General features: G+C 37.2%; 1 protein-coding gene across 17 annotated transcripts in view; it reads left to right on the top strand.

The window, feature by feature from the left end:
• Window positions 1-27,353, top strand: part of TTC3 (tetratricopeptide repeat domain 3) — a 131,592-nt gene that overhangs the window by 79,014 nt on the left and 25,225 nt on the right. For 13 of the 17 annotated variants that reach the window (XM_043538240.1, XM_043538239.1, XM_037904079.2 and 10 more), the window contains 15 exons: window positions 256-320; window positions 6,298-6,434; window positions 9,859-10,176; window positions 11,359-11,622; window positions 12,419-12,465; window positions 14,777-14,833; window positions 16,389-16,465; window positions 16,888-17,043; window positions 18,988-19,903; window positions 21,741-21,806; window positions 22,619-22,768; window positions 23,118-23,257; window positions 24,960-25,028; window positions 25,596-25,692; window positions 26,915-27,015. In XM_043538240.1, coding sequence (XP_043394175.1) covers window positions 256-320; window positions 6,298-6,434; window positions 9,859-10,176; window positions 11,359-11,622; window positions 12,419-12,465; window positions 14,777-14,833; window positions 16,389-16,465; window positions 16,888-17,043; window positions 18,988-19,903; window positions 21,741-21,806; window positions 22,619-22,768; window positions 23,118-23,257; window positions 24,960-25,028; window positions 25,596-25,692; window positions 26,915-27,015 — 2,660 coding nt within the window. The remainder of the gene's footprint in view (window positions 1-255; window positions 321-6,297; window positions 6,435-9,858; window positions 10,177-11,358; window positions 11,623-12,418; window positions 12,466-14,776; window positions 14,834-16,388; window positions 16,466-16,887; window positions 17,044-18,987; window positions 19,904-21,740; window positions 21,807-22,618; window positions 22,769-23,117; window positions 23,258-24,959; window positions 25,029-25,595; window positions 25,693-26,914; window positions 27,016-27,353) is intronic. The other 4 variants (XM_043538243.1, XM_043538246.1, XM_043538245.1 and 1 more) reach the window with 3 other exon arrangements.

The raw sequence follows: 27,353 nt of genomic DNA, 5'->3' as shown, positions 1-27,353 counted from the left end.
GCTTCTTCTCTGTTGTGACCTTCTCTTCCAGATTACCTTTCCCGTGAACTCGTTGTCTTTCTATATAACCAAAGCTTACAGCTATATAGGGCTTGAGCAGCCCAGATGGCTGCATTTTTTTTTTTTAATTTAAGCTATTACATTGTTGACTTCTGAAACATCAGATGTCATTTTTGTTTTTTATTGTTAAGATTGCTTTAGAACTCAAATTCAATTAATGTGGTGTCTTTTTTTTTTTTTTTTTTTTTTTGGTAGTTTGAACAAAAAATCCCCAAAATTAAGGATCCACCAAGAGCCAGTGTTAAACAGAAATGTTCAAGGTAAGATTTCTAGGATTAACAGTAATTTAAATTAATAATTTGAAGATGAGCACTGTTTACAACAGGATGGGATCACATATTTTAGAAATTGCTGAAATACTTCAAATATTTTAGAAAGACGATAGTTGCTCTCTTTATGGCTGTGGCAAGGATTCAAATGATTATTTGATTCATCTGTGTTCACTGTGTTACTAGAAAGTTGACAAACTAGAGGGAGTTCAGAAAACAGCATAAAAGATTTAGGGGTTCCTAATTTGATAGGAAGGACAAAACAGCTGAATGTATATAAGCATGATTAAATTAGAGCTCATATTGAGCTGGTACTAGGTAATAAGTCTTATTAGCAGTTCTGTAGTTGCCCTAGCAGTTTCTAAAGAACTTAAGTTTTCATTTAAAAACAAACAAAACTTGTTTATGGCCATGAAGAAACCCTTCAAAATGTGAATCAATGCAAAGAGTCTTCTCTGAATCTCTATACAGAGAGAATCCAAGGTCAAAGTAATTCCTGTAGTAATTCCATTGGTTTCCATAGAATTTGAACTAATAATTCTGAAGTGCAAATTGCTCCATTCATCTAAATAGGCTATTAAATCTGAAGCCTAATTATAATTATTTAAGATTCATAAATGCCGTTTCACTGCTCACATCACAAACAACCTGGGATTCCAGGACTGTGGGTGAACTTGAGAACCATCTCTTCCCCTTCATTCTGTTTACTGACCCATGGCTTAAGTAACTATTAAGGGAGAGGAAGGAAGAGCAGGGAATATGCTACCCTTCTTGATATATGTATGTTCTGCTTTGAGTGATGGTCCCTTTTGTATTCCACTATGGGATATGCCTGCACCCAGGGGCCAGAGGATTTGAAAGTAGTGTCCATTGGTCTGTGCGTGCTCCCTAGTTCACCTCATGCCTCCAACTGAGGGGATAACGGGTTGGGTGGATCAACCGCCTTTCCAATTCCTTCTCGCTGCTGCATGGTCCAGGTTGGAACCATTAGTGTCCGCAGCTTCAACTTTGTCCCACAAACAATTACTCCTGGGGGAATTCTGCACCAAAAAATTCAAAGTTCTGGTTGCAGTATTTTAAAATTCTGCATAGTTTATTTGTCGAAATAATGCAATATAATCACGCCAGTTTCAATTGTTTTGGTAATTTATTTAAATCACAGTACAATGGATGGGAAGAATGGGTGTGGAGAGCATTGGAGGAAATCCCCAAACCCCGTTTGTCTAATAGTAATAGCTAGGTTCTGCCCTTTTATTTCTAGTTATTAGTCAACAAATATATGCAGCCATATGCTCAGTATTACATCATAGGCAGCTGAAGAGCAAGTGAGGGCTGGGGAATTAAACTCACAATTTATATTGGCTACCATCTCCAGAAAAGTCAGTGGTAAACAGTTTATGGAGCACATTTTGATAGGAAAATTTTTCAGTCCAAAAATTTAGACCAGTTCTAATCACTAAAGCACCATCAGCATTTATAAGGCCATATTGTTATTTACAATAATTGATGTCTCTCCCAGCACCTCCCCCGCAACACAAACACACATACACGCACTGATTTATGTCTTTGCTGGCTGCTCCAAGCTGCTGGGGAGGAGCGAGTGACTGCTCTTGCAGCTTTTCTTTGCTTCCCCTCGGAAATCCTTTTGCTGCGGGGAAGCAAAGAAATCTGCGGAAAATCTGAATTCTGTGCCTGCACTGTGGTACAGAATTCCCTCAGGAGTAAACAATAAATAATTTCATTGTAAATTGTTAAGTTTTAATAGTTTATAGTTTTAGCAAATATAACAATTCTAGCAGCTTTAGCGTTAGATTAGTCTGTGGGGGTACCCACCCCACCCTGTACCCTGTTTGGGTACTACGCCCCGGACCCAGGCTTCAAACTCTGTTCTTCCTGCCCACGATCCTTCTCTGTCAGTGACAACCACCAATGTTGCCTGTACTGCCTTGGAGAAGGTCACATTATGGCAAGGTGCAGTATCTGCCAGCTGTTCTCCAGCCATATCTGAGAGGGGTGGGAACTTTGTCCCTGTAAACACTTCATGGAGAAGGCCATGAGACCCCAGTCCGTCCCAAGCCATGGAATCCTCCCACCTTGTACATCAGCCTGATTCAGCACGGAGTGTGCCTCCTCCTGCAAAGTTTACGTTTGGTGTGGGAGAATCCACCCTCATAGACCTCATTCCAGGGCCTACTTGGGAAGCTGGGAAGCACTCTCATAAGCATGAGACTAAGTCTTCCTGAAAATCTACTTCAGAGAAGTTGAAATTAGCTGTAAGCAAGCCTAGTAGCTCAGCCCATGAGGACTTAGGATATCTTAAGGCCCTGAGGCATGACAAGAAAGCCCACAAACATTGGGTTCCATCGGTTCTGGACCGTTTCCTGTCAGTACTATCATCCCCAGGTCCTCCCAAACCCCAGGATCCATCGGCACTGACGAAACCCAGTCACCATCCGATGCCACCCTCCTTGCTAGCTCCAATGATCTGGACAAGCTCAGGCCTCTCCAGTGTGAGGGGAACTCTATCTGTTGCTGCCCCACAGGACATCTTTGCTCTCCCAGTTCCAGAATCCCTTCCTCCATCAAGATTCTCCAAGGAGATAATACCTCCTGCAAGAGGACGCACTGCAGGATGGAGCTTATTACCCCTCCCATAAACTGAATACACCTGCCTTCCAATGATATCGCCCCTGGAACCGGAATCAGCCTTCTTATTCTCAGGAGACTTGGAGCTATCGGGTGAACTGCTCTTCCCTTTCCATACTTACCCTCCTCTACCAAAAAGTCCCACATAGGCTTGGGAACAACCTTCACCTCAGCTAACTCAGAACCACTGATACCCCATGCCATGGGGGCCCATTTGACCATCTGTCGACCCCTCCTACTGGCCACATTGGGGATCTTGAGACCAGTACCCCCTGCAGAGTTGATCTGATCCGTAGGGAGTCACTGCTTGCCTTCCCTGTAAGGGAACATTTTACCTCTCGATCCAAGAGAGAAGGAAGAATACTTTGAGTGGGTTCTTCCAGAACCATCCGCATCCCCAGACACTTCCCTACCCCTGATGACTTCAGGCAGTTCCAGGACCTTCTCCACAGAGTTTCTGGCGAGCTTCAGATTCCCCTTGAGGAGATCCAGAACTCCTAGCACAAACTCTTGGATATCCTGCATGCCTCCGGACCCAACAGAATAGCTGTCTCTGTCAATAAAGCTATTCTGGAGCCAGCTAGAATAGTTTGGTACACCCCTGCCACCTGCACTCCTGTCCCCAAAGGAGGAGGAGTATTATATGCTGGTTAAAGGTGCAGAATTTTGGTTTTCTCACCCAGCTCCCAGTTTGTTCGTGGTCCATGCCTTCTCTGAAAAGACCAGACAGAAACACCTTAGGTCTTCTCCCATGGAGAAGACAAAATGCCTGAATTTACTGGGAAGAAAGGTCTTATCATCCAGCCTGAAGGTCAGGATAGCCAGTTACCAGGCATTACTGGTTAAATACAAGTTCCTGAACTATGCCAAGTTTGCCGAGTTTACGGACAGCCTTCCACAATAGGACAGAGCTCATTTCTAAGCTATGATAGACGAAGACCAACTAATAGCCAGGGCCACCCTCCAATTGGCAGTTGATGCTGCTGCTATCTCCTCTTCAGCTATATTAACTGCCATTGCTATGTGCAGGGAGTCATGGCTCCATGCATCATGGCTCTCTTTGGAGGTCCAGAATACCATTCAGGACCTCCCCTTTGAATAGCACCTCTTCAACCAGAAGACAGATGAGTCTCTCCATACCCAGAAGGATTCTAGGGCTGCCCTCCAATCACTGGGGATATACACACCTGATCCTAAGAGGAAGTTTCATTGTCTGTCGGCCAAATTGAGGTATATGACTCAACACTTCTTCTATCAGAGGCCCTATGAACTACCATATAAGAGAGAGAGAGAGAGAGTGTTCAGAAGTCCTGCTTCCCTACCTCCTCCACAACAGGCTTGGCATCTCAGACTCAGCCATCAGCTCGACGTTATTTTTGACAAGAGCTCGAGAGCCATGAACCACTAAGCCCACCGACTCCAGCACACCATTCAGGGTTTGTCTATGTCTCTTTTTCAGCAGCTGGAGTGCGATAACAATGGGCAAGTGGGTGCTGAATGTCATCCACTCTGGCTATGCGATAGTTTGCATCACTACTTCCCCTGAAACCCTCCTCCCCGTCCCCTTTTAGGGACCACTCTCACAAGAATTGGCTTACACAAGAGGTGGATTCCTTAATGCAGAGAGGAGCAATAGGACATATTCCTCCACAATACCAAGGGAAAGGGTTTTACTCAACCTCCTTCCTAATACCTAAAAAGAAGACCCTGGTCCCCAAGGAGGTAAGAGCTCATTCCATTATGGTGTAAGCAACGACTATAGCATCTCTTGAGGATGCACATCTCCTGGACATTTTGTAAAATGGCCACTTTAGTAGTTCCATTCGCACATTTGCAAGGCATTTTGCCCTGATGCTGAACTCTTCTGCCGATTCCTCTTTTGGGGTGGCAGTACTCCACTCAACCCTATCGTGTACATCCTCACACCTTTCTCCTACTTAGGTACTGTTTGTCAGTTACCCGCAGTGGAGTACAATAGGGACCATCACTCGACGAAGAAGAGAAGGTTATTTACCTTTAACTGGAGGTCCTTGAAGATGTGTGATCCCTATCTGTATTCCACTACCTGCCCTCCTTCCTCTCTGCTTCAGATCTTATCTGATTTATGGTAGAGAAAGAACCAGAGAGGCTATATGTCCACCCCACCCTTTATCCTCTCAGTCGGAGGCACCAGGTGAACCAGGGCTCATGCGCCGACCAACAGACACGATTTGCAAATTCTCCAGCTCCAGGCGCATGGTATGCATGCATAACCCACAGTGGAATTCAGATAGGGACCACACATCTTGAAGACCCTCCAGTTACAGGTAAGTAACCTCCTATTATGGAAGTTGAGCACTTCTAGCAGAGAATACAGCCTAGAGCAGTGTTTCTCAACAACCAGTCCATAGCAGCCTCCTTCCCATTCCCTGAGATTTCCCAGACATAGTTTAGACGGGCAGCAAGCCGGTCCCTGGTATAAAGGTTGAGAAACTCTGCTTTAGAGCATGAGTTGTCAATCTGGGGGTTGTAACCATTCAGCCCTTCTCATATTGTTAAATGGGAGGAAGGAAATGGCTAGATTCAAGCTGCGTGGGAGGGGCATTGCAGTACGGAAAAGCTTGAGCACCTCTACCCTACTTGACTGAAAAATTCTGATTAAAAACTGAATTGTGTATACCGATTACGTTTGAATGTTCGATTTGCACAGTCTTGGCATTGCTGTAATATCTCTAAAGGAGTTTGCATTTATTGCTCACAACAGATTTGACAGAGTGTAAATACTGGTGCTTTATAGTAAGGGGATAAACTTGTTTGATTAGACGGGAACCCTGGGAAATACAAACTGTAGATATGTACTGGACAGGTTTAGAGTAGATCCTCAGCATTTTATTCCCCTTAATCTTGTTCCAAAAAGAAAATTATATGAAGGAATGAGATATTCACTAAACTTGTTTCATTTAGGTGGGAGTTTAGATTACTTGGAATATGAATTCCCATATAATATTTATATATTTATTATATTTTATTATATATATATTTATATATATATAATATAATATTCCCATAAAATATTTAGGCTATTCTCTCTACATCTACAACATTAAAATAAGTTGTTCAGTATGCCTGAAGGTAGATGGTCTCCATTCCTTTTTAATTGAAGAATAGCTATATTCAAATTTTACCTCTCTATAGTTTGACTAATGACTTCTACTGTGAAAACTTTATAACGTAAGCTGACAAATGTTCTAATAGATGGAGAATGGTTTGTAAACTGCCAGAGAAAAAATCGTCCATTGATAGTTGAGGCTGATTGGCCTCACTGATCAGTTCCATTTATCAGTTCTAGGAAGCTAAAAATAAAAGAAGAAAAAAAATTAAAGAGAAAGCGTGTAAGAGAAGAAGCACTGAAGTCTGCAAAAGATAGTGTGGAAGAAAATAAAAGGGAAAATAATACATCTAAGTATGATGGTCATAAAGGTACGTGGAAGTTTAAGGTATTTTGTTGTAGAATACGTTTGTATTCTAACATATTCTATCATATAAACAAATGGATATTTTGATTAGCAAAAGTAGTAGTTTTAATGTACCCTCAGTGAATCAAATATAAGTATTATTTTAAGGAAAGGATTATAAATACTGATGTGGAGTGTCCTGTATAGCCATGTTGCTTAATTACTTGATTATCTGTATTACCGTGGTGCATAGGAGCCCTAGCCAATGCACTAAGGGAAGATGTTCAAATACTACAGTGATGAACACGGTAGAAGAATCTGTATAGAACAGAATAGCTGTTTACATATTTATTGTAGTGCTTACGTCCAAATGCAAATTTATTTACCAAAAATGGTGAGATAAGATGGCTGGCAAGCTTTAATTTAGAATTTAATTTACTTTTCATAGGCTTTGCTGCTAAAATTAGACAATACAGTATTAAATAAAATACTACTACGTTTCACATGAAGCAGTTTACTATTTTGTATGTACTAGCTTCCTTTTGTGGAAGAGATAGTGGATAGTTGCTTTAATTTAATTCTCCTTTGAGAATACGTGTGTAGATTCTCATGTATGGGATGAACACATGCCCTTGGTGCAATCAGAGCACAGTCTTTCTCTTCCCTGCTCCCCTTTGAGACCGTCTTTTCCCTCCAGACAGCATAGAATGAAATAGGGTTAGGAGAGTGGGGGTTAAAAATAATCCGTGGAGAATGTTCCTTAGTTTCATTCTCTGCCACCTCCCTTATCTCCCTTTTGAAACTCTCTTTAGATCTCAGATCTTCTAACTTAGCATAAATAAGTCTCTCAGTTCTTCTACCAGCTCACTTGGTCAGATTGCACCTGGTCAGATTCATCCAGATTTGAAATATGAATTTGTGATGTGTTGCTAAATGTGGACATTGAGTGTTCACAAGCAGTTCAAGAAGTTCTTCTGAAGAGCTGTGAAACTTATGCTCTGAAGTGAGAGAGTTTCTTTGTGGCCCTTTAAGTTCTTTAAAAGGGTTGTGTAATGTATCTCCACCTGTTTAAGAGCTGCCACCTTCTTGGAGTTGGAATCCAGTGCTTGTTGAACCAACATTTGAGCCTCTGTATTATCTTTATACTATCTACCCTTTCAACCCATGGTCTTTGTACTGTAACCTCAGATAGGGGAAATCTAAGATTTACTGGCTGGTCCTCCTTATACAGTGTTTCCTAAGAGTACTTCCTTCACCAAGTTTCTGACTAGGTGGTTTCCAAGTTCCATCTGAATCAATGCATAAATCTGCAGTTATTCTTTCCTGAAACCTCATTCCATGTTGGGGAAACTAGGTTACATATCTTTGGGAGCTTAGGAGTTCAGAGCTATTTAATTAGACCAAACCTGTTCATGAGCCCAGAGGAAAGGTGAGGGGGTGCACTCTGTATTATTGTTCTTACAGGTGTGTCCGATCCAAAGGGTTTTAGAGTGTAAAGGGACTAAAGCATTTGTAAGATGAGCTTATCTTATGTAACATCATAAAGGCCTAATCCTTATTTAGTGGATAATTGATTAGCAGTGTATACATAGATGTATAAGCAATATCTATGTAGCTTTTGTAGGCTTGAGTAATTGAGTATAGTTGCTATGAAGTCTGTATAATCTTTTAGAGATAAAAAAAGTGAACAAAGATTCCTGGCAAAAAAATATTAACATTTGGACGTCCTATTATCGACCTTTTGGAGTGTCTAGGGAAAACAAGGAAGATCCTTGTCAAATAATAGGATTGATAGTTTTGTTCTTGCTAAAAAGGGAAGCAACATGCTATGTAACCTATTGTGTAATTTGAAACATCATGTATGGCAATAAATAATACCAAATAGGAAAGATTTGGGGTAGCCAGTGCACAAAAGGGTGTTGATAAAAAAATATGTAATATTGTGCATAAAATCATGTCATGACCTAAGTCTCTATCTCTATGACAGTCTATACTACAGTAAAACACCCATGGCAGGCCCGGGATTAGTAGAAATTCAATTAGTGGACCCTAGGTTTGTTAACCTAGAGCTTGAGTGTCTACACTGCATTATTTGGGTCCGAGTCTAATAACCCATATCCCAGACTTCCTAGCACCTCATAAAATGTGGCCTCTCTAGCTATTTGTTCATTCATGGTGCAATGTGGGAAAACTTGACTGTCCAGAGGACAAAGAAAATCAACCTATAGGAGGATAGTGGGTTTTTTTGACAGACTCTGGAGCATGAGTGCACTGAGGCGGTCTACGCTGCAAAGCAATCGGGCTCGAAACCTGGTGTCCGAGCTTTGTTCAGGCTCTGATCCTCCACCCCTGTAGGGTCTTAGGATCCTGCTCTGAGCTCTGCATTAGGGCTCTTTGTGTGTAGACCGAAGAGGGTTAGGCTTGGGCCTGAGTTTGAGCCCTGCGCTTACATTGCACTGTAGACATACCCTATCTGAAAATAGTCAATTCACTGGCCTGCTAGCTTCCACCTGATCACTGGGGTGTAGCATCTTGTATTTATGCAAATGAAACCTGGTTCTTAGCTCTAAGAACTCAGCGTACGCAGTGGTTTTGTCTGCCTAAGCAGTGGATCTGTCTGCTTTTCTTGGATTTGTGAGGTAATCTGTGGGCCTATTGAATCAGTCCTGAAATATCCTTACATAGGGTATTCTCCAACAGGTCTCAATGATCATCACCAGCGTGTCTCAGACATGTATCACAGATGTGTAAGGCTGCTATCTGGAGCTCAGTTCATACATGCACACAACCATTACTTTAGACTTGGGTAGGTCTAGTCCCAAATTTGGGAGAGAGCACTTCAGTCTTTTTTAAAATTATCTTCAGACTCCTCTCCTTTGAAGGTAGTTAGTGCTACCCAGTCTCTCAAGTGGCAGTCTGTTAGAGACAGTTCTTGAAGGAGAAGGAAAGATTACTTTCTAGTGACCGTAGTTCTCACATTTGCCACCCATCTTTTCTTCCTTGTCTTTTGCAAAGACTTTCAGGCAGGGATAAGGCCAAGGTTCCATATATACCGTTAAAACATAATGTTCAGATGCATGCATCCACATTGGTCACTGCTGCTCTGGAGAGTTCCATCTAGGCACCCAGGGTGCATATGCATTCCATGTGGTGGTAATTTGAAGCTAAAATTACTGGTAGTTAAAATTTTCTTTCTAATATTAATTGAGGAAGTATGGTTTGCGCCTTTTGTAAATCAGTTTCTTATGCATCTAAAATTCAATTACCAATATGAGAAATTCTGTTAGTCTATACCAAGTACAAGTAGAACCCCTTGTAGCCAAATCTGAGTTCCAGTTCACACGATAAAACATTTAAAAAATAATGTGATAAAGTTGATCTATAGTTTGGGGTTGATTCTGTTTTGCAGTTCTAAACTGACATAACAATCTTGCTTTATTTTGTTATAGGTTCTGTTCAGAGGTTCTTATTTGCTAGTGATAGAGTCCTGCAGCATATTTTGCAGAACATTGAACAGATAAAAACTGGTGTACATGACACCTCCAAACTTTTAGGTGAACTGCTTTCTTGGTGGGTAATAAGTGAGGAGGATTACAGCATGTGTTCTACAAGTAGCAGTACATCAAATGAAGTGATGGAGCAGCTCATAAGTCATTTAATTCAGAAGAAGAATAGAGTAAACACAAGAATTTTTGTCCATGTGCTGAGTGAGCTTGAAGAAGTGGATCCCAAATTACATGAGTGGATAAAAGATCTTAACAGTTTTGGTAGGTCATACTTCATATAACTGTAAGATGACTTAATTTGCAGATGAAATTATAAAATTAAGCATTCTTTCCACCTTTCTTTTTCTCCATTTACTGGAAAGTAAGTCTGTAGTATGCTATTATGAGGTGCCATGTTTATCTCTGATTTCACGTGGAATTTGTTCAGTTTACAAATTAAACGATGGCTAAAAGATCCCTAGTAGCCTGCTCTGCATTCTCAACCAAGGATCTTAAAGTCAAGCTTTGTTCTTTCTGACTTGTGGTGTAATCCTCAATCATATATTCTGCAGCAGAAATTCTGCCTTCAGTTACACATAGGCAACCCCACTTGGCTCTGCAGTGCTGTCAAAAGCAATAAAAGAACCTGTCACTGAAGTGGTAAGATGTTTTCTTAATGCAAACAAGATGCATCTGAGTAGTAAAGTGACATTTTAAGTCACTTTCCAGAGTAGCATTGCTATTTTAAATATTGCACTTCATAGAATTAAACTGTTCTGTCTATAGCTAATTAAGTTCCTAAAATGAAGGTGGTTTAAATGACAGATACATTGATTTGAAATATTGGACTCTTTGCAACTGATTTGTATGGGACTTTGCCAGTAGGAGAGGATCAGATGTGAAGAATCTGTCTCTTTAAAATCCAGAAAGGAGAAGGCAGTCTATAAAATAGGGATAAATCTAAACATTTTCTACAAAGTAACTAACTATTTATTATCTTGGCCGTACAAATTGGAATGCTAATCTTCTGTTTAGCTGACTACAGTTTGAAGAAGTCAGCTACTAACCTTTTTGGTAATGTTGCCCTGCTATAGAGCTTTAATTGGTTTATTGTTTGATTAAAATGTAGGTTGTATGTTACAAGTAAAGTGCGGTAAGATATGTAATAAATGCCAAAAATGGGATAAAATCAGTTTTTAAAAATTGGATTCCATTACCTGCACTTCGACAGGCAATTGACACATTTATGAAATTGATAGTAGAGTAAAAAATTGATTTTTTTTGGAACCTGTTCTGATTGTTTGCACTTTTCAAGGCTACAGTATATATCTTCAATTTTGGCAACATTACATCTGGTTTTGGAGGAAACTGTTCTGTAGCAGATGTCAAACACTCAGCCCTAAATTGGAATAACTGAAGTCCTAAATTGAATATATTAACTGATGTTAACTTTTTTCATTGCAGGTTTGGAAGCCACAAAGATCTTTTTCTCTCGTTATGGAGATATTGTTAAAGAGCTTGACCTTAGCTTTATAACCTTTCTATGGAATGAGAAGTATGGCAGTAAATTAGGCAGTGTGTTGACCAGCTTTGAAGATAATGAAATACTTAAGTGTTTCTATGAAGCATCACTGAAGGAAACTCGATGTGTAATATGGCTATTAGAGGATAATAGAGAGAAATTTCCATCTCTGCATCAAGCTTTAGACGAATTCTTCGATAAAATGGGTAAATGTATACAGCTTATTTCCTTTATAAGTGCCCTCTTGTGCCTGCCTTTACTCTGCATCTATGTTATTGTGGATTATCCTAGGAAAGTGGTGACACTGTAATTTAAATGATGCAATCTTGGGATAGTATTAGCCTCTCCGATAAATTGCATATTGGATCTTCTGAGTTCCATATTGAAGACTGAACAGTCTAAAGAGACAGGAGCATGTGAAAAAGAATGCAGCTAGTACAGTTCAGAGTTATTTAAATAAAATGAAACTAATAATTAGCATTATTTATATTGTAATGCTGTCCTGTAGTAGCTTTAAATTATGGACAGCTATTTTTAAGGGATTACTTTGATTCCTGATGATAAATGTTATTAAAATGTATGGTTATGCATATGTAAAGATTTTTACCCATGTATTTCAAAAATTGGAAATACAAAATGCAGCGTACAGCAGGTTTTACTTTGACTTGTTGAGAACTTAGAATTTTTATCTGCTGCAGTTATCAAGGCTGTGTGAGAACGAGAGATACCATGTTCCACTTTTAGGTCCCACTCCTACAAAGACGTATGCAGGGGCTTACCCTTAATTACATATATAGTTACAGTAAAACCAGTGCTTAACTCTAACCATGTGCATGTGTCTTAGCAGGAATGAAATTTTAGAGAATAACTTTTTTTATTCTGGGGGATACTTTAAAGATGAAAAATTTTTATCCCCAAAATCTCATAATTTACAGAATCTAATATTTTCTGTACTATACAGCTTTCTTTTTTTTAATTAATTTAATATTTTTCTTTCAATAGATGTTCCTTGCATTATATTAAAGAAGCAGGAAAATGAAGAAATTTCTGTAAGTTTTTTTTAAATAATTAATTGAAAAATGAATAAATACAGGCTCAACAGTAAACCATCACAGTGGACACAAAGTATAATGAAGATGCATGCTCACTTCCTGTTTTTTAAGGGGACTTGCAAAATAGAAAGTGAAAATTGTATACTTCTAGTTTTTGTTTTGTTTTGAAGGCCTGAAAGGTTTACAAAACAATCTGCAGTTAGAAAAAGGAGAAGTATTGTGAATATCAAGTCTTCCTTGGTTTTTGAAGCAGCACTCCATAGAAGACTGGAGAATAAGTATGGGAGCTTTCTCAGTTCTCAATTATGGAGTTGGGAGAGATTTGGAATCTTTGAATAGACAGATTTTCTCCAAGTGTCCATCAGGAGATTGAATTAAATAGATATTAACAAAACTGTGAAACAGTCAGGCTAATGATCCTTTTCTCTTTCATTTGCTCAGGTTTTAGTCTTTTGTCACTGTGATGACATCCTATAGTTCTGCATTCATAAATGATTGAAGCAAGACCCCAATATTTGTAATTTAAAAACAAGCATAAAAAACCTTTAACAGGAATTGGGGAGACTGGGGTGGCGGGTGGGGGTGGAAGGTGAGTTTAAAGCCTTAACTAAGTGAACTTTTGTTTTTTTTCTTTTCTTCCTTTTTTTTTTTTTTTTTTTTTTTTAAATCTTTCAGCACAGCATTGTATTTGCTTGCATTTTGGCCAAACAACTTTTCTTCTGTTTTCTCTTTATTGGGGGTGGGGAGGAATCCAGCTATCTATGACTTTGTTTTACAAGGAAAAATGTGACTTGGCAAATGTAATCCCCCCCCCACTTATTTATTTATTTTTCTAGAGGGCTTTAGAAACAGTACTTAATACTAATGCGTGGTTTCGATGTGAAAAGTATCACTGTAAAAATAGCGTGGTGGTGGGTCAGATAAATTTACCACTTTACGGGTAAAAGACAGTTGTTGGATTTTTGTTTCTTTTTTTGTTTTTGTTTTTTTTCTTTCTAACTGCCAACTTTGAATCTGAAATTGAACTCAGGGTCTTTTTGCATGTGTGTTGTTTGTAGTAACATTGACAACAACCAGCATTAACTCTGACCACTTCACGTATTATACGCTTCAAAATAGTAAGTGACAGGGAAAGAACCCAACTTGGCTATCAGATCTTAAGTTGAGCTTGCATAATTGCAAAAATTATTTTTTATTAAGAACCTCAGCATATTTGCTCAGGTCATTTGAGACAAACTGAGAACTACACATGGACATTTTTACAGTCCCTTCTCAGAGTACAACTATGATTTTAAAAAAATACTTAAAGCCTTCTTTGCTGTCCATCATTCTGAATCATATCTTACTAGTTTGCTAATACATTTTTAGTAATATCTTTCTGCTAAGTGGAATAACAGAATCTGCATTTGTCAATGGTGCTCATGTGTTTGAAGCATTCTGGTTGAAAATGTGTCTATTCTGCTTGCTAATTAGTCCACCTATGCACTACAATTGACTTCTGATACACAGAATGGGTGTTTTGACAAGGTTAATTAATGCAGTTGTCAATGGAATGTGGAACCATGTGCTATCTTCCAGTTTCAGGGAAATATAAATGTTGTTGTATTAAAATATTTGTGTTTTTGGTGTATTATTTATATACCAAAGTAAGCTAATGACATAAGATCACTACAGTTTGCCACAAATAATTGTTGTCGTTGGAAACTAGACATCAATGTTAAACATAAATTGAGAAGACAAATATCTTATTAGAGAAAAATTGGAGAGGAAATAATCTTTCAGTCAGTTCAGTTCACAGTTCCTGTTAACAATATGTGAAGATAATTCCTAATTTCCTCCTTCACTTATCACATAGCGGTGTGTTTCATGTGAACAAGATGGTCAACAGTTGCCCTCTTTCTGATGCTTATATCCCTACATGAAGTTGTGGTGTTTGTGACATCACAGTGTACTGTTACAGAAGTTGTCACAGAACAGAATCATTGCTTCATGTGGGGAACAAGGAGCGGAAACAGAAAAATTGTCAATTCTCTTTTTAAAACCCATGTTCCCTATAATTAAAGTGGAGAATGAGGAAAACGCAGAATTCATGTGAGTGGAACAGTCTAAATACAAGACTTGCTAAACGATTTTTCCATGTGGGTTTCCAGAACTGGGGGGGAGGAAAAAAAACACTGCTTGTTATATCTGTAAATTATTATTCCAAACAATAGGAGAGTTTTAATTGAAGAACTCTGTGTGTCAGTGTAAGAAACACATGGTAACTTCTCCTTAATGAGTAGCTATTGACTTTATATTTCTGTTTTAGACTAATGGTATCAAAGTTAAAAACAAAAATAGGAAGAAGAAGACAAAAGAATCAAGGGTATGTAATAATTGTATTGAATAGAAATAAGCATTTTTTACTAAAAATGGGAATTTGAAGTATTTAAAAATCTAAAACTGGGTATTTTCCAAAACAGCATGTTGAGAAATATTCTTGAAGTTAAGTTAAAGAGAAGTCCCTAGATAGAAAATGTTACTACGGTACAATTAATGTTGTAGGTAGCAATTAAAGTAGTATTCAAAATTTGTAGTAACAGAAAGCAAAAGGCAATATAGTCATAGTTTCACAAACAACCATGGTTCTGACCACATCAGCATTTCCAACAATTTCCTTGCAGCGTACTGATCCACACTTCAATACAGGAGTGTGGGGGGAAGGGGAGGAGGAATTCAGTACTGTAGAGAGAGAGAACACAATCTACTGTGATTACTTCAGTGCTGAAATAGACTTTTTGGCTCTAGTTCACACTGGAAATACAAATCAGATTTGGCACAGGAGCTTTTATCAGTCCAACAGCTTCGTGTACCATAATCAACAGAGGTGAATATGACCAGGACTGTGAGGAAGATCCACGTTGTGAGAAGGTGTATCTGTAACAATATTTACATAGGGAAAGTCTTCCTCTTGTTCTTCGGATTGTGTTTATGGAACATGTTAGTAACTGAAAAAGCAGAAAGTAGGCCCTTAAAAGATCAGGGGAAAAAACAAATCCATTACTAGATACCCTGTCAAATATTGGTTAATAGATAACTAAGGAATTAATGTCCTGTTTCTGACTTCTGTGATGTGGAAACTGTTACCTGTCTGTCCTTAGTTCTGCTTTTCAGGGCATGAATTTAGTGAGGATACATTGCTAAGAAGGAGCCTCAAAAAGAATTTTCTTTGTTTTCAGCTGACTTTGAAACTGTAGTAAAATAAAAGTTAAAAATCTTTCACTTATTATTAGTATTAGATAGGGTACTTCTAAAGTTATAGATATGTGAAGTTAATGAAAATTGTTCTTAATGACAAAGCAAAAAAAAATGAAACTTAGGAGTGAATGAAAAAAGTAGGTAAAATTATTTAACTTAAAAGGTAACAAATGTAAAGGAGCAGGTTAACAGAAAAAGCCTGTTGAGGCACAGAATATAAATCAAATAAATACTTTGGTCCCAACCCTCTAAAAACTTCAGTGGGAATTTTCCTAATGCATGAAATTAAGTGCCTAAATATTTGTAAAATAGGGACCATAGATTACATTTGAGAGTTAATGAAAAGATAGAAAAATGTCATAGGATTTAGATGAACAAAGAGTGAAAAGTCATTTGGGGCTGAATGTCCCTTTCCTGCTTTCTACAACTAGTTCTGAAGAACAGACGATCATTTAATTCTGGAAGGATTTTTGGGCAGGCTTAATCAGAGTCCTCTAGCTTTTGTTGTAATCACAGTGGTCAAATTTCATAATTCATTATAGGGCATCTGAGTACATGTCAAACTAAAACTGGATTTGATACAAATAAGTCACTTACATTCCTGATGGTGGATCACTATCTTGTAGATACTTGAATTTTATATACTGTGCCAAAGTAAAAAATTGTAATTTTTTTTAATTTAGCCTATTTTAGTACTATCTGGCGGGGTTGGTGCAGTAACCCGAGAAGAAGACAGTATATTTCCAGAAGAAAATACCTTGTGAGTACCAGCAGACAGCTTTATTATTGTTTTTGTATAGCACCCCAGAGTGTGCTGTTTTACACAACGAGGAAAAGATACAGTCCCTGCCCGGAAGGATTTATACCATAAACAGATATCAGACCAAAAAATCTATTAAGATGAAAATTGAGGTTGAGGGTACTTATCAGTAATTTAAGGGTAAAAAAAATCTTTACAAAGGCTTTGTAGTTAGCCTAAAAAAAAAATGCTGACACCAAGAAATTCAGACTCTCAGGGTGTTGCTTAGGGGTACCAAGCCACTCTTAACATTACTATTAAAAAATTTAAAATTAGTTTAATCAAATAATCTTGCGTCCTGTGCATTACTCAATTGGATGAATCCAGTAAACCAAGGTCTGTTTTTTGTTTTGTTTAAATCATAAGATTTCTCTTCCCAACAGAAGTTTTATGAATCCTGGTGAGCCTTTCATAATTCCAGAATATCTTCGTGATCAAGTGGAAGAATTTGAAGCTCTGTATGACAATGTTTCAGACAGTAACAATTATCAGAGACTTTTGGATAATAACCCAGACCCAACATGTGAAAGTTTATATGAGTAGGTGTAAATTTCTCTGTTCATTTCAAATATTTGTCCTTTTTTTTAAAGAAAAAAAAAATTGGGTGAATTTTCCAGCTTATATGAAGATAAATTCTGCATCATCCATTTGAGATTTAATCTACAGTATTTTCTGAAGGAAGAAATGCTGAACCGGTAGACATGAATAAAACATCCTAAAATCCTAAATTTAGAGTGTAATTGATAATAGCTAATACCTCAGACTTTGGAAGAATACAAATAAAAGCTGATGTAAGGGAACAAGAAATTCCATCAAAGGGAAAGCTGGAGGTTGTTCCTGGGAGATTGACAGCCTTGGAGGCAGAATTGATCTGTTTTGCTGATATAGCATCTGTTCTAACATCCTCCTCCTCTCATATGCTTCAACTTTGAGTTAAAAGCTCCTCAGACGTTCTTGTTAAACCCTGGATTTGTGCTGGAAATGGCCCACCTTGATTATCATACACATTGTAAGGAGAGTGGTCACTTTAGATAAGCTATTACCAACAGGAGAGTGGGTTTGTGTGTGTGGTGGGGGGGGAGAGAAACCCTGGATTTGTGCTGGAAATGGCCCACCTTGATTATCATACACATTGTAAGGAGAGTGATCACTTTAGATAAGCTATTACCAGCAGGAGAGTGGGTTTGTGTGTGTGGTGGGGGGGGAGAGAAAACCTGGATTTGTGCTGGAAATGGCCCACCTTGATTATCATACACATTGTAAGGAGAGTGATCACTTTAGATAAGCTATTACCAGCAGGAGAGTGGGGTGGGGGGAGGTATTTTTTCATGCTTTGTGTGTATAAAAAGATCTGCTACACTTTCCACAGTATGGATCCGATGAAGTGAGCTGTAGCTCACGAAAGCCTATGCTCAAATAAATTGGTTAGTCTCTAAGGTGCCACAAGTACTCCTTTTCTTTTTGCGAATATAGACTAACACGGCTGTTACTCTGAAATATGTAAAAATTGTGGTGGTATTGGGTTTGATGTGGACATCAGTCTGCTGGGAACTGAACAGAGATGACCAGTTTTATTTCACAGAGGCCACGGGATAGCTGGCAGTTGGTAATACTTGGTTTCTATGAACCCTTGGTTAAGACTGAACAAGTGACTTAGAAGTGGAAGATTTTGATACTATTACTAATTTCCTGAGATGTCTGTCTCTGTTGTTGGCACGCGAACTTACATTTGCTTTACTATAAAAATGGCAGCTGTGTCATCAAGGAATAATTCACAGGGATTGGAATGGACACACACTTTCCTTATTTAGTATTTCCAGCAGAAATTAAAACTACAGTGAGATTAGTTGACTATGTCTCACACTGATTTTGTCAACTTTTATTGTTTCTCCCTTTCATGTCCACTTGACTTGGCCTTACTTAAAATAGCTATCTTAGTTTCTATGTAATATCACCCCAATGTTTTCTATAGTGACACTTTGCCTAGGTTGTTTGCTTTTATTGTTTCCTATTTACGTTTCCAGTGACTTGTTTTTAACATCCATGTACTTCAGCTAACTACATTATGTACTATCTTTTCCTTGCTTAACCCTTCAGATAAAGTATATAACACTAGCTTCTCTTTGAGAAATAAAGTGTTAATTGTGAGATTCTGGTTTTCAGCTTATTACAGTAAGTCATCATCTTAGCTCTTGGCTCTGGCCATCTCCTTTTTATATTGGCCTTGTGTTTGGAGAAGTTAATTTGAGTCATAGTTGTAGAGGAGGTATAGAGAGCAAATATCTAGAATTAGCAGGCATTTCTCAATGTGTTTTTTTTTTTTCTGAAAAAAAATTGATTTCAAAAGTTTCTTAATACATTACTAATACTATTTGTCTTTGTAGAAATTACTGTTAAAACAGTAATGTAAATATCCAGTATGACTTAAAAGTGAAATGAAAAATGCTTGGATTAATGAGTATAACTGTTTGTTTTTTTTCAAGATATTTCTCTCAGATCTTGGAGGAACATGGTCCCATGGAAATTGATGATAAATTGTTAGTTGGAGAATATGAACATTTCCCTGCAGAAGCCCGTAAGATTGTGGAAGATGCAGGTGGTCTGAAACCTTTCCTTCTGGAATCCCTTCATTTTGTTATGATGGATGATCTTATTGGCTTGATGAAGCATGCAGTTCTGCTTAAGGAAAATACGGAGACTGAAGAAGATACTAGAAGTGAAGAGGAAAATCACATAGCCTGTCAAAATATTCATGGAAATTCCAAGAGCAAACTACAGTTAAACCCAGCTGCTAAAGAATTCAAACCAGTGTCTTATATTAAACCTTATATGCCAATTTCTACTAATACTACAGTAGAAAACTGTGAAACTCCAGATTATTCAGTCACGGGATATTCCTCACATATTTCTTATATTTCAATGAATTCTCTCCCTAGTCAGAGTATTGATACCATAGAAGGACCATTGTCTTTTTCAAATGTATTGCTGCACTCCTCTATTTCTGATAATCATGATATACCTCTGACTAAGGTTTCCTCAGGTTATGAAAATGAAAGAACGTTCTCAATGATTTCTCAAATACCTCCTATTCCAGATGTTACTGGGCAACCTAGTTATATATATGCTGATTATGAAGCTCCTCTTGATATTGATAAAACAATAATATCAGACAGAGAGTACATATCTGGCAATCATATACCAAGTCAAATACAAACATACCCGGACCCTCAGTATGTATTGATGAAGTCAGACTACAGCTCTTACGAAGATAATCTTGACCAGGGTATGAGCAGTATTAAGGAAGTTAAATATGATACATCTGCTGTTAAGATGGAATTTGAGAATAAAAATACACCTGTAGTGAAAAGCATTCCACTTACAAGGATGATAGCTATTCAGGTAAGAAATTAAAAGGAAGAGAATCTTTTAAGGATCTTTCACTAGTAATGCATTAAATTTCCTTTCCTGTTCTTACTTAATACTTAATTCTCTAGGGCTGTCAGTGCAGACACAACCACTTTTTGCAGCTCATTCACATTTGTCCCTTTAATACTTTAAAGGGACATCGAGTTTTTTTTAATGCCTAAAATTTACACTAAAGGGGAGGAGTTACACAAGTCAGTATAAAATTTATCTTATAGGTTGGGGAAGGTTCTTGTTCTTTAACTTTTTATTTCAGTGGTTGTTTACATTGATACATAATAAATAAGACATTAACTCATAGCGGACTAGTAAATATAGATATTCTGAAATCTTGAATTTACTGTACATTAATGTAAGATGACAATTTAAATGTCTGTGTATTTTAAACTATTTTGTAAAATACAGCTAAGACTAAATTTGACTTATTGTTTTGGGATCCAGTCCTGCAGATACTAACAAGCATTGTACTTTAAGCTAAGTGTTTGCGGGATTGGCCCCTTTATGGCTCCTCAGCACCACTTCAATAACGTTTTCACAATTATATTTACATCAGTTGGTTATGTTAGTGCAAAAAGGCTGATATTTGTAGGAATGAGAAGGTAGTATACAAATTGTGGGTTTGCCTATTTTTCGTAAATAAATTAAATAAAAATGTGCCTTCATCTCTCTTCAAACCAAAGGGAAGAAAATCAGATTGTTCTCCCTTGTTTTTCCATTTGGAAAACAGTTTTCAAACTAACACCTGCATATAATGAAACACTTACAAAAAAGAACCCCTCATGTGCCTAATATTTATATATCTTTTCAGTGGTGCCATATTTAAGTCATTGCAAGATCAGCAGAAGTAAACTTTTAAGACTTTTGGTACAGTGGGAAATGCAACTGCATCATACTTTTAGTAACTATTGTCTCAAATATTAGGGATTTCTTAGGGACTCTGAAAGTTAATGGAGATAAAACAAAGAAAAGAAAACCCAAACATTTGTTGCTTCAAATAAGCATTTGAAAAAAAACTTCCAAATAAAATTTGCATGTTGGAAACTACTGCAGGTAGTAGACCTCTCACCTGGAAACATGACCTCATTAGTGGAACAGACAATGTTTGAAGTCCAGTGTCAGATTAATAAAGTACTATTAAAGCAATATAACAATTTTTATAGCTTGCTGATGTTGAATTCCATTATCGCCACTGTCCCTAATGAGGCTAACTTTTTTAGAGCTGTCTGTGCTACAGATTATCAAATGCAAATTTATAATTAAGCTGTATTTTCAGGCATTACACATTATTCATGGTAATAATTTGTTTTTTGAACTCTGAGAGTGGTATTTTCAAAGCATTCAGTGTTGGCCTAACTCTGTTCTCATCAAAGTCCATGGTAAAACTCCCTCTGCCTTCAGTAAGAGCGGGAGGCCAGTCATAAACACTTTTGAAAATCCTACCCTGAGCTTTTGGAGAAACTCTGCTTGCTCACTCAAGCTTCTTTTTAAGGAATCTGAGGGAAGGGGTTGCTCTTTAGACATAATATGAATATCTGTCTGTCTGTCTGACCTGAGTGGAGAAAGTTCAACCAAATATCATGCATTCACTTACACATGCAGCCATTTTAGGGAACTCATTTACAATATTGTTATCCTCAAGATGGTTCCTTCAAGTCTGGTAAATGGGAACTACTCAAGATCTAAGAGAGGTGTTAATGTGGCTTTAAGTTAGGCCCATCTACACTACAAAACTTTTAAGGGACTGGTTGCAAGTGTAGATGGGATATAATTTTTTTTTTTTTAATTTAAATAACTAGTGGTTTTTGTATTCTAGGTAAATCAGGAATTAGCAGATAGGGATGCTAATACCATGCCTTTTTATCCATTTGAAACTCAACAAGTAAGTACATGTATTTTTATTTAGCAAATATTTTGAAAGTCTTTGCTAATTAGATAAGGAAGAATTAAGGTTCCAACGAGAAGTGCACAGTGTCATTTAATTTAGTATCTCGCTAATAAAACTCAACAAATTAATCACTTAGTAGTAAAACTTAAAAATCTATCATTATAGGATTTTTTTTCGTTTGTGGGACGAGTGCTTAAATCACCAAAACCACTTCCAAACTATTAAAACATTCCGTTTGTATAGATCAAGAGGAGCTTGAGATAAAAAGCATCCCTTAAAAGTTTAGTAGTGAATCTGGCTGAAAATGACAGAGAATTTTAGTGACCTTTGGGGTTTGTTTGTTTGTTTGTTTTTTTTCCCCAGCCATACTGTTAGGACCTGCTTTTTAGTATGTCATAGTGTCGGATGCATAGAGTTTTAATGAAAAAGAAGTGGCAGTTTTGGAACTCAGGTTCTCTAGTTGCCCAACCATTAGAGTCCGTTTCAGTGGTGAATTTTGTAATTCTTCCTTTCCAACAGTTCTGAGCATTGATTACATCTCTCCATTCTGGGATATAGAAGAATCAAGTTGATAGGATCACATCAAGGGGGGAACAGACCTTCCAAGTGTTCATACTAGTTCAGTGCTGAATCAGTATTTGTTTCTTGAGTTGAATTCAAAATCTTTTAAACATTTTATCAACAAAGTTCTCTGAGATCTTGGACCATAGTTCACATTAATCTTTTCCTATTAATGTATTGTGGACTCATGTTACTCTAGGATACTGAGTTCTATAACAAAAGTTCTTTCATAACCTAAATTTCAGGGAGATATTTTACGTATGGAAAAAGAGCATCAGGTATTACAAGAGCAACTTAAGGAAGCAAAGGAAAAATACGAACAGTTACAGTGCCGAAGCTCAGACGAGACGAGTGTTTTAGAAGAGCAATTAAAAAAAAGAGTTGAAGAAAATAAGGTAAAATTTTTACGCACACCCCAATGTAGGGTATAGAGCAATTGGAATTATTTAAAAAACCCTCTTAGCTTCAGACAGCTTATTGATCAATAATGCACTTGAGATGTAAGTGGTAATCATCACAATAAAGCTTAGCTTTAACAACAGAATGCGTTTTTCACTTGTTCTGAGTAGCCCTGTTTATTTTCATCTGAATGTGAATCAAACACTGGCTGGAACACATGTTCTAATCAGCATGCATTTGCTAGGAGGTGTATAAATCCAAAAAAAAACCCACAACTTACTCTAGTAATTTTTAAAAGAAATGTCTTTAAGAAGCTACATTTTCTTAAATATTTTCTGCCTCTAGATTACACAAAGAGAGCTGGATTGGTTTCACCAAGATTTAGAAATGGAAGTTAAGAAATGGCAACAAGAAAAAAAAGAAAACCAAGAGAAATTAAAAGCAACAAAGAATACATCCAAAAAACTTGCAGATACCAATGAGCTGTAAGGGACCCTTTTAAAAACTGATGCACATTGCTTTTTGTTTGCATGATTTTAGAAATGGGAACAGCAATATAAGTACTTGAAATATTAGTTGGCTAGAAATAAACCTTAGATATTGATTCTGTATATTACAACTGAATGGTAGAATAATTTATATTATTGTTCTGACGATAAAAATCTACAAAATTGGTGATGGTTGGTAGCTGGGTAGCAGGTATGAAGTGAGAATACATGCGACCAGACTTGTTTTCTTAGGGTGTGACACCTTAAAAATCACATACCTTATTCTGTGATTAGCCCTACTGATATTGGTAGGTCTGCGTGCAGAATAATTTACATAACCAGGTTATAGAATACCTTGTTTCCCATCTCAGACTACCATCTTCAGTATTGTGTTTTCCCTTTGCACTTCCTTGAGCACCCCCTAATTTTCCACTGCTTTTGAACTTTTCTTCTCTTCCCTCACCATCACTGATTCCATATTGTATTCCCTCAACTCCTGTGCTCCCCCTCCATTCCCACTACACAGTCATCCCAGCCAGATCCCAGCTCTAGCTCACACTTCAGATTCACTTTCTGTGTTCATTCTGCCATGCAACAGAACATTTCTGGGGCAATCCAAAGACAACATTGATTTCCTCCTGCTTTGATTCTGCCATTTCTTGATATAGTTACACCTGACTTCATGCTATCGTTGCATCTAATTAGCATGTAGTTTTGATATTCGATTCAGAAGTAGTGATTTTGCAGTTCAGTGTGAAACTACAAGTGTTTCCTTATGCCTACTGTGGTTTTATCCTGTCCTATAAAACAGAAGCCTGAAAGGAATCTCTATGGAACTGGGATCCTTATTATTAAGGGTGCACATCCCTTACATGGGCTCCTATCATCCCCATGCTGTGAGGTTTCTTGGCAACAGGGCTCTCTGGCTGTGGATGAGAGGGCATTAACTAAATCAACTCCTCTCCACCCACCCTACTCAGTGAGCACTGGCAATAGTAGCAAATAAGGAATTTTCAAACTAGTGATGTATTGGATGAGTTGTTGAGGGTTGGTTGTGGTTTTATAATAAATCATTGTGCTTTCCAACAATCATCTTAACACTTCATAAATATTGACTAAGTCATCTGGTTTTTAGACGTCTTTCAGGTAGGTGTTGGATCACTGAACTTGCGTTAAGGTAGATGCATTTCTGCTTAACCATGCGTTTTGCTTTTTTTTTTTTTTTTTTTTTTTTTTTTTTTGCAGGTAAACACATTCAGTATTGCTTTCTTTTAATTTGCAAAACCTATATTGACACTGGTTTAGTGATATATCCCTGATTGGCTTTGACATCTTCCTGTAATTTTATTGTTCTCTATTTACATAGAACACCAACCTCAGGAGACTTTGAACCTTGGATGTTTTGCAATATTTTCTTTTTGCATATTTATCGATTAACCTTATTTTGTCTTGCTAGATGGGTTGGGTCACACCTTGAAATAATCTTAAATAACATTCAGATTACAAATTCACAGTGCTGATATAGCAGAAAACAAATTTGTGGACTTAAGAGATTAAATCCTAAATGAACTACCTACAAAACTATAAATCAAATGCATAGACTTATTTGTCAACTAAGGTTATAGAAGACTATTGTGGTTGCTGAGTAAACATTTTTCAAGCCAGACTTAATAGATTTCCTTTTTTATGATGCACATAGATACTTGAGGAACATTGATGAGAAGGACAAGCAATATACAGTGTATTTGGATAAATTCCTGGAGATCAGGTAATTTTTTTTTTTTTTTAAATTTAAGTGCTGCTGTGGTACAGCAGGGGGCGCTCACATACTCATTCTAGTTATAGCAATCCTGTAGCCTTGCTCTCAGGGCTTGTCTACACTGGCAATTTACAGCACGGCAACAACTTTAGGGGGTGTGAGAAAACACCCCCTGAGCGCAGCAAGTTTCAGCGCTGTAAAGCGCCAGTGTAGACAGTGCACCAGCACTGGGAGCTATGCCCCTCGTTGAGGTGGTTTTTTTAGAGTGCTGGGAGAGCTTTAGAATTGCCAGTGTAGACTAGCCCTTAGTTTCTTAGTCTACAAGTGGTAGGTTTAGAATTATTCATAGTAAGTGTATCTGCCCCACCGTATTTAAGATGAGTTAGCACTGTCCTATAATTAGTCCAATATCCATGTCTACATGTACTGTACATAATGTTACCAGTGATGCATATTTTTATAGAAGAGGAAACAAATGTCTGTTGTAGAGTTTTTGGAATATAGTTCAAATGTAGATGGCATCCCAGTATTCTTTTTGACATCTTCATTTTTATTTTATTTTATTTTACTTCACAGTAATAAATTTGCCAATGAAAAAGTACAGCTGGAGGAGCTAAATAAAAAGAGCAAAGATAATTACCAGGACTGTATTAAAAGAGCTGTTGCAGCAGAGGTAAAATGTGCTACACTAGAACCTTGCTCCTTTGCATTTCACCAGTCCCCACAAAAAAGGTTGATCTGCCCACTTTTCAGAATAGTTTTAATAGAGAGATCTGGTGAGGTCTCATCTTAATGATGACTTCGTCACTGTTACAAAATCACCCACACAACATTTAATAGTATGCTTAAAAGTATTAACATAAATAATTAAAACTATACTTGCTCAATCAGCAAAGTATGTTTTGTGATGCGCTATCCTGGATATTTTTGTTCACTTCGTTGCTAATTCACCATGGGTCTCTGAGACACTGCAACTTAGCAAGGTTCTATTGTATTTGTTCTGTGTATATATTTTTAGAAGCGGTTGGATGTTTGGGTCAATGTGATATATTGCCAGAAAAATTTTAAAAAGTTAAGTCTCCTATTAAAAGGTAATTGCAATTAAAGAATGTTTTATCCCTTTGACATGCACATAGTTTCCATTAGTGGGAATTACTCACAAAAAAGAATTTATCCTTTTATTATTAAAAAATTACTGATCTTGAATAGGAATATCGGCACATCTATTTCTAGTAGAACTAGAATGCACAGATCCCTTTGAGTATTTCATTCAAAGGCTGGCATCTTGTAAATAATAGGACTGTCCCTAACAGTTCTCTTAGGTGATTTCTTCTAAAACCTGTATGTTTTTCTATATTCAGAATGCTTTGAACTCAGATTTCTTGAATAAAAAGATGCTATGCAACTTTCCTTTTAAGGAAGTTTTGGATTGTCAAATTTGCTTGTGATTGCAAGTTGTGTGTTTTTAAAAAAGGTGGTTCTTGTTGAGCTAGAAGCCAGTATATCTGCCTTGAAATAGATACATACCTTTTTAATCATAAAGATAATGCACAATATCAAGGTTACCTGTTTTCAAAGGATGGGGATGGAAAGAGTTTCACTATTTATGAAAGTTTTAAAGCTCAGCAGGCTGTTTGCAGCCACCTGAGAGTCAGTTTCCTCACACAATTCTGCCACTGCATTTTAACGCTGCTTGAAATATCTTACTACAGAGATATTCTAGAGCTAGGCCTTTCCTGAGTAGAAATGTATTTCACTGCATCATAAAACCACAGCTCAGCATGTTTACTGAAGACCAGATTGAGGCTGAATTTAGATTAATAATTACTTAGTTTTAACTGCTTGTGCTAAGGAAAATGCTTGTGCATCTTTTAAGTCAGTAAATTTAATTTTAGGTGTCCGTACTTGAAAACTGGAAGAACACTGAAGTATGCAAATTACACTGCATAGCTGCAAATGCAGAAGCCAAGCTTAAATTGCTAAAGTTAATGAGCAGGTATGCAATTAATACATCACTATAATTTGTGTAACAACTATGAAATAGAAACATAAGATAAGTCTAACTAGAGAACATTGTCACTATTTCATCTAGAATTACATTTTAGTCTAGATTCAGTTTACAAACATGAAAATTCAGTAATTGCATATAATCTTTTTACCTTCCTGTTTTCTGGTTTTAATATAGTTTTATATCCTCTCACTAATTTAGACTTCCTTTTATTTGTTTAATGGAACTGTACATTTCTATTAGAGATAACAGGTATTCACATTGCCAGGTGCACTGGTGACTTTAAATAAATACCATCATAGATGATTTTTTAGACAGCTAACTAC

The sequence above is a fragment of the Chelonia mydas genome, chromosome 1 (genome assembly GCF_015237465.2).
Source record: "Chelonia mydas isolate rCheMyd1 chromosome 1, rCheMyd1.pri.v2, whole genome shotgun sequence".
NCBI lineage: Eukaryota > Metazoa > Chordata > Testudines > Cheloniidae > Chelonia > Chelonia mydas.
The sequence above is the reverse complement of the archived record's forward strand: the minus strand, read 5'-3'. Positions and strand labels throughout refer to the sequence as shown.